The sequence below is a fragment of the Biomphalaria glabrata genome, chromosome 4 (assembly GCF_947242115.1).
Source record: "Biomphalaria glabrata chromosome 4, xgBioGlab47.1, whole genome shotgun sequence".
In the NCBI taxonomy this organism is placed as follows: Eukaryota; Metazoa; Mollusca; class Gastropoda; family Planorbidae; genus Biomphalaria; species Biomphalaria glabrata.
This window is the reverse complement of record NC_074714.1, coordinates 11572066-11586599: the sequence shown is the minus strand read 5'-3', so window position 1 is coordinate 11586599 and position 14534 is coordinate 11572066. Positions and strand designations below refer to the sequence as shown.

General features: G+C 35.4%; 1 protein-coding gene across 1 annotated transcript; it reads left to right on the top strand.

Moving 5' to 3' along the window:
- Positions 1-1979: 1979 nt before the first annotated feature.
- Positions 1980-11681, top strand: LOC106073816 (uncharacterized). Its single transcript, XM_013234462.2, has 6 exons — positions 1980-2117; positions 3122-3242; positions 4522-4643; positions 6236-6344; positions 7459-7607; positions 10330-11681. Exons 1-6 carry the CDS (start codon positions 2072-2074, stop codon positions 10590-10592), a joined length of 810 nt encoding a protein of 269 aa, XP_013089916.2. The 5' UTR covers positions 1980-2071; the 3' UTR covers positions 10593-11681.
- Positions 11682-14534: the final 2853 nt, after the last annotated feature.

The following is a 14534-nucleotide window of genomic DNA, read 5'->3' as shown; positions in this document are numbered from 1 at the left end:
CTTCTCTTGAATATGAAATCATTGGGCATATTCCTGGATACTAATTCATTGGGCTTACTCGTGGATATTAATTCATTGGGATTACTCGTGGATACTAATTCATTGGGCTTACTCGTGGATACTAATTTTAGAAAGGCTTCCGACCCATATTTTTTTTGCTTTTTACTTCCGAAATGAAAGTGCAGAGGTTCCCTAGTCAAAATACTTCCACGAGCAAGATGGAGTACACACCACATGGTTATGTAAGGAGTAAGGACCTACTTTAAAGGTGAAGTGGTAGCGTACACAAACTGGTTGTAGTAACAGAGAGTGATACTTGAAAGTGTCCGTCCCACGGAACGGTGGTATTCACCCTTTTCTTCTCTCAAGTTAGGAATGTGCTGTAAACCTTCTGTTACTTCACACTTTTATATTCAATATATGCATACAAAGCATTTAACAAATACAGTATTATCGCTGCAGGCGGCATGAGAAGCAGACAGCTGGAGATCACTTACAAAGGCCGGGGAGAGGGGGGGGGGGAAGGGATACACATTGGAGACCAAAAGAAAATCCGCTGCCGAGGTTAGATGTAGACGGCGAAAAGAGAATCTAAATCGAACATTGGCGGAAAATAGTTGTGACAGCGCTGGTGAGGCAAAATATGTAGGTCACAGCCATAATTTACAAAACAATAAAAAAAAAAAAGATTTAAAGAAAAAGACAATTACTAATTTATACAGCTCACTAACCTTAGTAAGAGCGATTATTTTACACTTAATAACTAATGAGTGACTTATTTTTTCTTTAAAATAGGAACATTTTTACCCCTCCTCTATTCCCCCCTCCCCTCCCCCCCCCACCCAAAAAAAAAATAATCCTGGTTAAGCGAATGTAGAGATCTACTCAGAGTATATCCAATTCTAATACTTGTCCTATAGACCCAGACTTAGAAGGCGATGTTCAAATTGTTCCTGAACGTCTATTTACCTTTTGAAATATTTAATCGTGAATACACGCAGGAATACCCGCTGACTATATGTGTGTAGCCTACAAGATAGAGAATGTCTTGAACTGCAGACCAAATTTAATTATTAGATTATATAAAACAAAATCATAACGTTCAAACCAGAGTTTTCCCCTTGTGGCCAGTTAGCTAATAATTCTTGTAACAAAAATATACATAAACTGTCAATTTCTAGGAAAATCGTTAGAGCTGTTTTCGAGATCCTTGTCCACCCACTCATGAAAAAATTGCAAGCCGAAAAGAGGAATTATAAAAAAAACAAAAACTAATAAAATATTCGGAAAGATATAAATAAACGTCACATTTCTTATTCCCAATGCAAGGACGAGTTCATAGAAGAGCTCTTTCTTACTTGTGTTCAACAGAGCATGGAACGGGTTCCCTGGATCAGCCAGGAAAACCAATGACTCAGCAGAGTTTGCCTCTAATTGACACTAATTAATACATCGAGAGGCATCCATCCATCACAGTGGCGCTACAGCCCATGGAGGGCTTTGGCCTGCTTCAACACATCCTTCCATTCAGATCTCTCCTGGAGATCTGCTTCCACATGATCAATCCACATCGAGAGGCATATGACTTAATGATCTGCTTCTTTGGACTAACATATGTAATTAATAATTTATTTTGTGGAGTGTCACCAAGCAAGACACATAAAGGTCACCGGCTACTGACTTTTCCTTAAGAGTTGACGCCCGAAGTCTTTCCCATGTTTGGATGTAACTGCAAGGCAGCAGACATTTGGATTCAGAGTTCTCCTCCTTAGGGGGAGGGGGTAGCCAATGCTAACGAACCCCTCCAGCCCTAATATCTGTTTTATAGTCCTCCACTTTGTAAACCGCTCCAATCTGTGTTTTGGCATCCGACCCAAACATAACTCATGGGCGCCAAAAGATAGAGCATACTCGTTCAAACTTAAAATGGAAAATAAAAAATAAATACATAATTACAAAAGTAAGAGTTTTACGGTAAGTCTCTGTTCTTTAACCACATATTTGATTGAAGTACAAACGTATAATACAACGTATAGCCTATTTATTATGTTGTGGAACTTAAAACATTACAATGGAAATTCTATTTCTGATAGTGTCTCTAATATTTCCAGTCTTAGGTAAGCATCATAGTCTATTTTTATCATCCTCCGAGAGGGGAAAAGCCGCTATTAGTTTTGTTTTTTTCTGTCTGTTCGTCCGTCCGTCTATCAAGTTTCAATGTCAAGAAATAGAGATTGAAAATCCAGTTCCATCATATTTATAGTTTGCAAAGTTAAGGTGCAACGGCTCCGTGTTATCTTATAAAAGCAAACCATTTTATTTTTAAATATGTACGCCAATTAAAAAAAAAAACACTATTTTTTTTATAAATAACTATTTTTTTATAGAAATTTTAAGAAAACAAACAAGGAAAGTATGTTAAATAAGTGTGATGTATATTTTGGAAAATTTGTTTTATCATTTTTATGCACACAGTTTTTTTTTGTTTAAAACAATAATATAGGTCCTATTAATATTCTGAGTGTATCTATTCATTCTAGTTTTACAAAGTAAGTTAATTTCTGTTTTAAAAGCTTAAGAAATGCATTTTTTATAAATATAACGGTATCATTTCAGAGGTAATATTTAATATAACTTTCGAATTATTATTACTAGTACACACCTTCCATATAATTTCCTGTAAAACTCAAACTGTATTTATAACAATGTTGTGTAGTCATTTGATTCTAACGAGTGAGCACCGTTTCCGAAACATAAGTCATAAAACAAAATTTCTGGCATTCATACCATTTGGTCAGTCGTGAGAGTCTAGGACTCGACTATTTTTGGTCAGACTGTAAAGGTACCAGTCCATCCCGTCTCTGTTCCTCCCTTTCCTGTCTCGGACTATGCCATGCTCATCTTCTCATCAGCATTGCTGGGCCTGTTTAAAGGGAGATACGTCATGTTGTCAGGTTAAGCAACTCAAGCATATTTAACCTTGGGTAAAGAAAACAACAACTAAATAATTTAAAAAAACAACAACAACAGGAAATATATCGTTTCTGGTTTATGAATGCTATACATGTTGATATGAACATTGGTGATGAGTAATGAATGAGAAGTGATTGTTACTTTACAGCAACGCCGGCCAACAAGAGCTGCCCAGTTGAAAAAGTTCGGAACTGTTCCGATTATGAGTCCATTTCGCTTGCACGTTTTCACGCATTCCTACCCAAAACTGAAGAAGAAAGTTACTGCAAGTGAGTTTCTAATATTTCTATTGAAACTTCTGATTCTTTACTAGCCGGAATCCATAAAAAAAAAAACCCTTACATTAGGGAAACAGTTAAACATTTACAGCCACACATATATGTCAAACTCAATTAATTAATTACCAATAATTAATCAAATAATTGGTGTGCTTTTTTTATTGATTCATGTTTTACTAGGAAAAATGAAAAATTGTGCAGTAAAGTTTCATCTTGATCCGAGACTGGAAAGTGGAAGAACTAAAGCGTAGCCTATAAACCTTGTGACAGACAGACGAAGTGAATTTGATTGAGATATAAAAAAGTAAAATTTCCTTTTCAGACCTGGCGATCTATAAAGCAGATGATGTAAAGGTCATCTGATTCTGTGGCCCACTGTTAACGAGGGTGTCATGTGACCAGCACAATTACCAACCGTCGTTACTTTTCCCGCTAATGTCAGGTACCCATTAGAGCATTGGTGTACTCAGGGGCACTCAAAGATCCCGAGATAAAAAAACCCATTCTTCACCAGGATTCGAACCCGGGGACCTCCGGTTCAGAAGCCAGACGCTTTACCGTGATTGATATAACCTTTGTAATGTTTGATATCATTTGAAGTAATCGAATAAAATGACCTATTGCGTTTGATAGAAAAGGTTTCAAAATGCAAAGGAGACCTAAAATCTATGTCGTTCTGAAAATTACTTGCCCATCACCTCTTCCTAGCTGCCATGCGATGAGAGAGAAGAATCCTTTTTGAGGTTAGGATTTAAAAAAAAAAGATTTATGAAAATAAATTAATTTATAGAAATCTAAACATAGTGGGACAATTTATGATTTTATAAAATATTTTGATCTACTTGCGTATTTTATTTTTAAAAGTTTCTTAATTTTCAATTTTGAGAAAGCTTCTATAAAATCACTTTGTCTATCTGATTCAAGCAACAAAAATGTTCTTCCTTCATCTCCCCCACTCTTGAAGTAAGCTAAAACGTTGCTCAACTCTTCAATGTCGATGTCAACACAAGAATCAATACAAAAATTATCCAATTAGTTAATTAAAAGTATAATTAATTTATTTTGTTTGATATCGAAAAAAGGAAATTATTTTTACAATATTGAGCTATAAGGCTGGTTGTAAATGTGTAGTTCTTTCCATGGATTAAGTTTTTTTTTTTTTTTAAATATTTTGTATATTTAGCTTGTTATTTGGTTGTTTCTACGAACAAGAAAAATAAATGCATAGACTGAGATTAATTATTTTCATTTGTTTGTTTCTGGTTCCTAGACGAGTCGTGGCTGCCTTGCAGTGTGCAGCAGAGAGCACGGAGAACTGTTCGCTGTACGAGACTTTGCTGTTCGATACACAGAGAGGTGTCATTGATATGATATGCAACAGTCGGAAACAAGGTAGAAACTAGACCCAGAGAGTTTGAAATCTTCTTCCCTAAACTGACGTGGGTTTTGACTTTTTTAAATGGGAAATTTCAGTTAGGATAGGAGATTGGAATTTTATTCGAGTTTGTATGACATTTCGGAGGGAGAAAAAATAAAAATAAAACAAATTAATTCCACTTATCTTATTCATGGCAAACCAGTAACACAGACTAAAAACGCAAAATACCTAGGTGTTATATAATAAATGAAAAACTGTCATGGAATCCACATATTGATGAGGACTATAAAAAATTCCAACAAAGCATTAGGGTTTATTAAAAGAAATTTCTATAAATCAAATAAGAACATAAAACTAAAATGTTATTTAACCTTGGTTAGGCCAATAATAGAATATGCATCCTCCGTATGGGACCCCTCAACTCAAGAAAACATTAAGAAACTGGAACAAACACAAAATAGAGCAGTGAGATTCATAACAAATGAATATTCACATTTGACTAGAGTAACACCTTTAGTAAAATCACTAAATTTAGAGAGCCTTCAGGACAGAAGACTCAAAAGTAAAGTAGCAATCATACATAAAACACTGAACCATAATCTTCAAATACAAAAACAAAATTTAATAAAATACTCTGACAGACACAAAGATAAAGGCACATTCCTCGTCCCATATGCTAGGACAAATTTGTACAAATACTCATTCTTCCCTAGTGCTATTAGAGCATGGAATGGGTTGCCTGAGCTAGCCAGGAAAACCAGTGACTTGGCAGAATTTAAGTCATTGGTTAATATGCATGACTAAATGCATGACGCGTAGGACGTAATCATCTTCTTTTTTGAAGTAACGTCTGTATTATATAAGATAAGATGAGAAAATAAGGGGGGGGGGGAGAGCTCAAGCTTAAATACAGATTTTTTTTTCAAATAAAAAAGAATGTCTAAATTAGAGTTTTGACTCCTGGTGAGTTACATCCTCGCCTCCTCTCTCCCTCTCCCCCTCCTCGCACACACCTACATTTATATGTTCAGAACTTACTGTAGATGTTCTAGTCCACTAGGAGGCTCTAGGAAATAGAGGCTTGTAATGGGTCTTGTAGTCATGTAACGCCCTAGTTAACATTGGGATACTTACATTTACCGCCCTTGCATAATTGATTACTTTAAACCCCCCCTTTTTATTTCGCAGATTTTTTCCACCTCCCTTGCTACTTTTACCTCCCTTTGTTGATTACTTTTATCTCCCTTTTTTGTTGTTGTGGATTAAGTTAAACTTCCTTTCTTCATTGATCACATTTACCTCCATTTTGTATCAAGCCTTTACCTCCCTTATTTACTTGATAAATCATTATGTTACATTTGTAGGACACATTTCAGTTTTATTCTTTGTTAGTAACGTCCTTGGTGATTGTTATGGTCAGCACTTAACACATTCGATGTAGTAATGAATCAATTGTTTGCTCAGTGGTTAAATTGTGTGCATGGCTTGCAACTAATTGCCAGTGTATTTGGTTTATTTAAAGAATGAAAGTTTTAAGAATGAGCACTTAACCTAGAATTTAACCCTCACAATGTTGTCTCTATCACGCATCCATGTCTGCTTTAAGAGTTTACAAAGAGTCAGGCTTGCTTTAGTCAACTGGAAGTGAAAGAAGCCGTCATTAAAAAGTGCATGTCATCAGTACCACCGACACAGAATTTAAAGAATCCTTGTGGGTAAGTCTATATTTGAAGTCTATACTTGTGTAAGTCTAGTTGTGGGTTAATCAAGATGTTGGTAATTCTAGATGTGGTAAAGTCAAGCTGTGGTTAATTTTAGTCGTGGTTAAACCAAACTGAAGGTATGATATGTGACTAACTAAGGCTGTGGTCAAGTTAGGTTCTAGTTAAATTATGCTGTTTTTTGATTAAGTAAGGCAGTTGTTATTCGATGCTTGCTTTTGAAATAATGATAAAAATAATTTAATGTATAGAGCGCTGTTAACAAACAAAATGTAGGCTCAAGGCGCTGTGATAACATTACACACAGAAACACGAAAGTTAAAATGACAAACTAATCTCAAAAAGTTTTAGACGGATAGGTTCTTAATGTTCTCCTTAAATGTAGTGTAGCATGCAACAAAGATGAATGTTTTGATATTATTTTGTACATAATAACGCTAAGACACGTCTTTAACTTGGAGACAACACTTCGCATAACAGCTTTTTGATCTCATTGGATTTATATTCAGTAAAGTTTAGGATTTATGCTTAGCTACAACCAGGCGAGTGTAACCGAGACCAATCATTTTACCGGAGATAGGCCTACGGATATCTCTGGTGGATTCTGAGATCAACAAGGAATGCTCAAAACCTGTCACCAAGATCACGGCTAAAAAAAAACATTGCCCAGTACACGGATGGATGTATAACAGCTTACACGGATGGATCCACGCGAGAGATCAATGACTTGAAGACCTCTGGGTGGGGGGGGGGGGGGGGGGTACGATTCCCCGATTCAACAAAGAACGATGAAACTAAGGGTCCGTGTTCCAGGACGAGAAATGATGTGGCCGAAACGGTTGCTATTGAAAGCAGTAGAGTACATTGAGGAAAGAATAGAAGAAAACACAGCACAACTAGGACCAGTTATGCTTTTTTACGGATTCCTTGTCCAGGGCCGGACTTAGATAAGTGGGGCCTCAAATGAAATGGGAAAATACAAACTAAACAGGTATAAAAGGGCCACAATGTATTTAGACTTAGTTTATTCCAAAACTAAGGGAAGTCTACTAATAGGTGACACTTCTTAATCGGCTAATTCAGCTCTGACATCATTTTCTAATTTTAGAAACCTATTACTGGCCCCAACGTGTGCACGAGACACGTTGATTGGTATTAAAGGATGCTCAGAATCGGATGCTGTGTACATGTCTGACCTGGTCAAGGCGTTCATTAAACCAACGGTAGACATCTTCAAATGTCCTGTTTCACTGGACAGTAAGTAACTGTTGTTGTTAACAGTATACTTTTTTTGTTACATAATAAAATAAGAAAAAGCATTTGATCTGTAGATTAACTCTTTAACTATGTATTCTGCAAGAAACTTCCCGATTCTAATAGCCGTGGCTTGATGTGACTACTGCAGCTGGAAAGAGTTAATGTCTTCTCTATAAATCCTGTATTTTATTAATGTATTTTATATTATGGAATGTGCGTACGTGTACAAGGGGAAGTTCTAAATGTTGGATCGGTGTCCATATAAGACTGTTCCATTTCTGAAGTAGAGCGATAGATATTTATTCTTATGGGCTATAGCTGTGCCGATATGTTTGTGTCAAAAGGGATGGGTGCAGTGGCGTAGCTAGGTTGGGGGGAGTTTTGAAAATTCCCCAGGGCTCCCACTTGAGAGGGGCCCCAAATTAGTGTTTTTTACATTAAAAATTTAATATTACGCAAAATGCAGGGGGCCTCAAAGAGGTAACCTACGCCCTAGGACGGTTGGGGGGGGGGGTAAATTATAGAAGTGAATGGGGCGGGTGTCTCTGGTGGACACTTCATCGGATCAAAATGAAGATAGTAGGTACTTAATCTTTCAGGGCTGCTAGAAGTAACGGGAACAAAGTGTTTTGATTGAAATAAACAATATATACATGTTCAGGGCCAACTGAAAATAATACCGTTTACATTCAGGGGAACCAATATTGCTCAAATAATGTTTATTTTTCTATAGCTACGCCTATTTCGGCAATTTCTTTATAAATACTAGCATAATAGGCCATACATATATTTAGGCTTCTAATTCCTTATGGCGATTTCATTATCTGATCCTTTTAAAGGAGAAATATCTTTGAAACTAAAATTTTCTTTCTTTTTTCTTTCTTTTTTTAAAATTCAGTTTCAGAAAATCAGAAAAATGTTTTTTTTTTGCATCTCTATTGTCTAGAGTAGTGGTGGGCAGACTACTATCAGCGGAATGGTTTAATCCGCCCAATGTTTTCTAATAATAATCTAAAAATAAAAATAATAAAAAAAATTCACTAACTAAATATACGTTTTCAATACAAGTTGAAACATTTAAAAAAAAATATTAAAAATTTTAATTTATATCTTCACTTAAAGATTGCATTAGCTGAAAAAAATGTACATTGTGTACCTGCATTGAAATGTCGTTTTGTAAATGTGCGGATACGTACTGATACTAACTGTTACATACTAATACGAACTGATACATACTGGTACATGTGGATACAAACTGTTACATACTTATACAAACTGATACATAGTGATGCAAACTGTTACATACTGATACATATTGATACAAACTGATACATACTGGTACATGTGGATACAAACTGTTACATACTTATACAAACTGATACATAGTGATGCAAACTGTTACATACTGATACATATTGATACAAACTGATACATACTGGTACATGTGGATACAAACTGTTACATACTTATACAAACTGATACATAGTGATGCAAACTGTTACATACTGATACATATTGATACAAACTGATACATACTGGTACATGTGGATACAAACTGTTACATACTTATACAAACTGATACATAGTGATACAAACTGTTACATACTGATACAAAGTGATACATACTGATACATACTGATACAAACTGATACATAGTGATACAAACTGTTACATACTGATACATAGTGATACAAACTGTTACATACTGGTGCATGTGGATACAAACTGTTACATACTTATACAAACTGATACATAGTGATACAAACTGTTACATACTGATACATATTGATACAAACTGATACATACTGGTACATGTGGATACAAACTGTTACATACTTATACAAACTGATACATAGTGATGCAAACTGTTACATACTGATACATATTGATACAAACTGATACATACTGGTACATGTGGATACAAACTGTTACATACTTATACAAACTGATACATAGTGATACAAACTGTTACATACTGATACAAAGTGATACATACTGATACATACTGATACAAACTGATACATAGTGATACAAACTGTTACATACTGATACATAGTGATACAAACTGTTACATACTGGTGCATGTGGATACAAACTGTTACATACTTATACAAACTGATACATAGTGATACAAACTGTTACATACTGTTACAAACTGATACATACTGTTACATACTTATACAAACTGTTACAAACTGATACCTACTGTTAAATACTTATACAAACTGATACAAACTGATACATACTGTTACATACTGATACAAACTGATACATACTGATACAAACTGTTACATACTTATACTAAAAGAAGATACGTACTGTACAATTTAGTTTCGTTTTTGTAACTCTCTACTTGGAGGAAGGGGATTATTAACGTATTATCGAGCCTGGATTCCACGGGTACCTTGCTTCGCTACTGCCTATAGATTGCTTAAGAGGTGGAGAGGGGCAGAGGAAGCCCCTTAAGACAAAGCCTAACTCTGTATTGATGTTTCATATACATATTTTGGTCAGGGTCTATGAGTGGTCGCCTCGGGTCAAATATATGTCGGCTCTGATACACTATAGCCTGAAAAATAAGGGACAAACTTAAGATCACCACTTTAAGGAAGGGGCAGTGTCACAAGGGAAACAACTCTTCCAAAAGAATGTTTATTTATCTAGATCTAGATTAGAAGGATACGTTGCCTAGGACATTTTAATGATCTATTCTTTCATCTAGGTATTGCTCCAACAGTCACAGAGAAGCCTGCCGAGACAAAGGCAGTATCTAGGTCAACAACCAGCGTCCCTAGCGTCCATGTCGATCTTCGTCACGTGATGGTACAAACGGACAACAAGCTCTCGTACATTCTCAGCGCACTGCAGCCACAGGTCGAGATCAAGGGCGTGCAGGGGTGTGCCAGAGATGGGCCCATCGTTCAGGTCAACAACTTCATCTTTCTCAACAGCTTACTGCCAAACGTGAGCAGTACTCGGACTTAAAGACAAAGATCCAGTGATTGGTACTAAAGGACACCTAGTCTTACATAGTAAAGCTTTTGACAAAAGAACATGTTCTTGTCCTAATGCGCACCCAACCTGGTTTATTTCCCCCTGTTCCTATTCATGTATTGCCTCTAGTCTTCGCAACATTTGCAGTCCAAATCTCGATGCTTCTTAAATGTCCTTCGCCTGTTAGCTTTTGTCTTTTACGTTGCATGCTGGGACGTCTTAGCAAGTCTCAGGGATCTAGTCCCAAGAACCAATGACTATGATCTCTTTTATATAAGTTAACTCTTTCTCTCCGTAAATATCTTTATTGTTTCGATAGTATTATTTATCTTGCTCAATTGTATTTAACTATCCTGCTATGATTAAACTTCAATGACTTTTTCTTTAGTATCAGAACTTTTTCTTTGGTATTGAATTATAGGAGAAGGCATGCTCTTTTTTACACAACACAAATTACAAGTTTATAAATCCAAAATCAATTTAGCTTAATGGGGGTCAAAACAACGTTGGCATTGTCAATTAGGAGAGAAAGAGTTAAACATTTTGTCAGGATATCTATGTCATATACATTTTCAAATGTGACATTTCAGGTAAATAAAATGATTGCACATTGAGCACCTCTTGAAGAACTAAAGCTTGTATTCAACCAAATGACAAGAGTTGAAAAGGAAGAGTACATTAATTTTAGCGATACTTCCAACTACTCTGTTCCTAACAATTTTGTTATAGTTAGAATCTTGTTTAATTTTGTATTACACTCTTGCAGGCTTCATGTCCCATTCCAGAATCTTGAATAACATAGTAATCATTGATAACATCTAGATCCTGTTAACATCTAGATTATTCTCTGTAAACATTTAGATCATTGTCTTTAAACATTTAGATCATTCTCTGTAAAAATCTAGATCATTCTATGTAAACAATTAAATTATTCTCTGTAAACATCTAGATCATTCTCTATAGACATCTTGATCTTTTAAATACAATAAATAATGAATCAAGGATACTATTTTGTCTGTTCATATTTATGTTTATGAATATACTTGTATTTTGTTTGATTAAAATAAGAAAAAATGTTAATTTGTCATTTGTGTTGTTTTTTAAAACAATTTCATCAGACTTTTGTTTTCAAATTAAAATAAAAAGAGCAGCAAATAAAATGTATGTGCTAAGAAACTCTATTTGTTTTAAAATTATTAATTTCCATGCATACATGTGCTGGGTCATACAACTATACAACATGTAGACTTATCCCAATTGTTCGGTTTAGTTTACTTATTCATTGTTAAAGTATTTCTAATTTATGTATATAAAAAAAAGAAAATACATTTAACAAAATGATACTACAAAAAAATCTTACGTACTTTCTTTCTGGCAAAACTATCAATAATTTTATCCTAATCAATTTTTTATGAATAAATTTGCCAAATTAGTGAGTCGATAATTATTATCTTTGATGGCAATTAATTCTTGATCAACCTTAGTTTTGAAAAAACCTTCAAGATCTCAAATAGATCCTTGTTTCAGAAGTTCAAAGGTGTCTGAAGGAACTGCGATAAAACGTTGAAGTCTCTTTCGCTCCAGGCGAAATTCGTTTTTTGTCAATGTCTCTATGAGCACTGTGGGGATTGATTTCGATTGGAGGATTCAATAGTTGGGGTGGCGACAAAAATTCATATTTATCTACCACATCATAATAATATTCATATTCGGTGATGTTTTCTTGAACTCTCCGTCCAAGGAAGAAAAGATTTTCCTCCGTATCTCTATCTTTCAGATTATATCCTTCTTATATCCTTCTTTTAAAATAAATCTCAAAATGAAAATATAGATGACAGATGAAAGCCATTTTTGGATTGACAAGTTGCGCTGGTCCGGACACCCATCCCGCATGGGGCATGACAACATGCGGTTGAGATCTTTTTTTTTTGAAGAGTTTAAAAAAAGGTGCCCCCAGAAGCGCTGTAAAGATAAATCGTGTGCCATTTTGCCCTCGCTGGCATAGAGAAAAGCAGGGGGTGGCAGACGTCTTCTGAGAGAAACAGCTGAAGTGCTATCATGAAGGTAGCGGTAACACATTTTGGAGATCCGACGAAGAGACCTTGCCGAAGACAAGTGTAGAAAGCGTAGTTCTTGATTATCTTATCTTATCTTATCTTATATAATACAGACGTTACTCCCAAATAGAAGATGATTACGTCCTACGCGTCATGCATTCAGTCTTGCATGTTAACCAATGACTTAAATTCTGCCAAGTCACTGGTTTTCCAGGCTAGCTCAGGCAACCCATTCCATGCTCTAGTAGTACTAGGGAAGAAGGAGTATTTGTACAAATTTGTCCTAGCATATCCCCAGCTGATAACGGCTTTGTCTGCATTAATTATGACAAAATATGAAGGTCGCAACTGGGTATTCGTAGTCACGTACAAGACCGCCACTTTTCGGAATCGACGACAGTCTAATCATTATTATTATTGTTTCCTTGACGTTCAATTACTATTGTTATTATTGTGTTTGTTTATTTTGAATCCAATTGTCAACACACTAGTTACACTTATACTGTTAGACTTATACCGTTAGACTTATACTGTTAGACTTATACCGTTAGACTTATACCGTTAGACTTATACCGTTAGACTTATAGCCTACCGTTAGACTTATACTGTTAGACTTATACTGTTAGACTTATACTGTCAGACTTATACTGTCAGACTTATACTGTTAGACTTATACTGTCAGACTTATACTGTCAGACTTATACTGTTAGACTTATACTGTTATACTTATACCGTTAGACTTATACCGTTAGACTCATACCGTTAGACTTATACCGTTAGACTTATACTGTTAGACTTATACTGTTAGACTTATACTGTCAGACTTAAAATGTTAGACTTATACTGTTAGACTTACACTGTTAGACTTATACCGTTAGACTTATACTGTTAGACTTATACTGTTAGACTTATACTGTTAGACTTATACTGTTAGACTTATACTGTTAGACTTATACTGTTAGACTTATACCGTTAGACTTATAGCCTACCGTTAGACTTATACCGTTAGACTTATACTGTTAGACTTATACTGTTAGACTTATACTGTCAGACTTATACTGTCAGACTTATACTGTTAGACTTATACTGTCAGACTTATACTGTCAGACTTATACTGTTAGACTTATACTGTTATACTTATACCGTTAGACTTATACCGTTAGACTCATACCGTTAGACTTATACCGTTAGACTTATACTGTTAGACTTATACTGTTAGACTTATACTGTCAGACTTAAAATGTTAGACTTATACCGTTAGACTTATACTGTTAGACTTATACTGTTAGACTTATACTGTCAGACTTAAAATGTTAGACTTATACCGTTAGACTTATACCGTTAGACTTACACTGTTAGACTTATACCGTTAGACTTATACTGTTAGACTTATACCGTTAGACTTATACTGTTAGACTTATACCGTTAGACTTATACTGTTAGACTTATACTGTTAGACTTATACTGTTAGACTTATACTGTTTACGATTTCTTATCTCCCTTGACCCTAGACATGACCACAAAGTCTGGCCAACGAGATGATTTGTATTCCTTCATTTTCAACTGCGATAATACGCGATAGAGAGAAAACAAAAAACAATGCACTCTACAAATTATGTGAATTCACTCTTCACCCACAAGTCATGTTCTTTACTCTATCCCGAGTCTATCGGGTAGTTTGTAACAGACAGACAGTGAGCTAATAGAAGCTTTATAAAAAAAATTTCATTCCGAGGGGCCGGAAAATCTCGATGTCAACAAATAATAATTTATGGCTTTTATATCTCAGTTGCGGACCAGTTGGGGGGGGGGGGGGTGATCTAGGAGAAGGTTTTTCCGTGCTGCCTTTAGGCGATCAGTAAACACAACTCTGCCG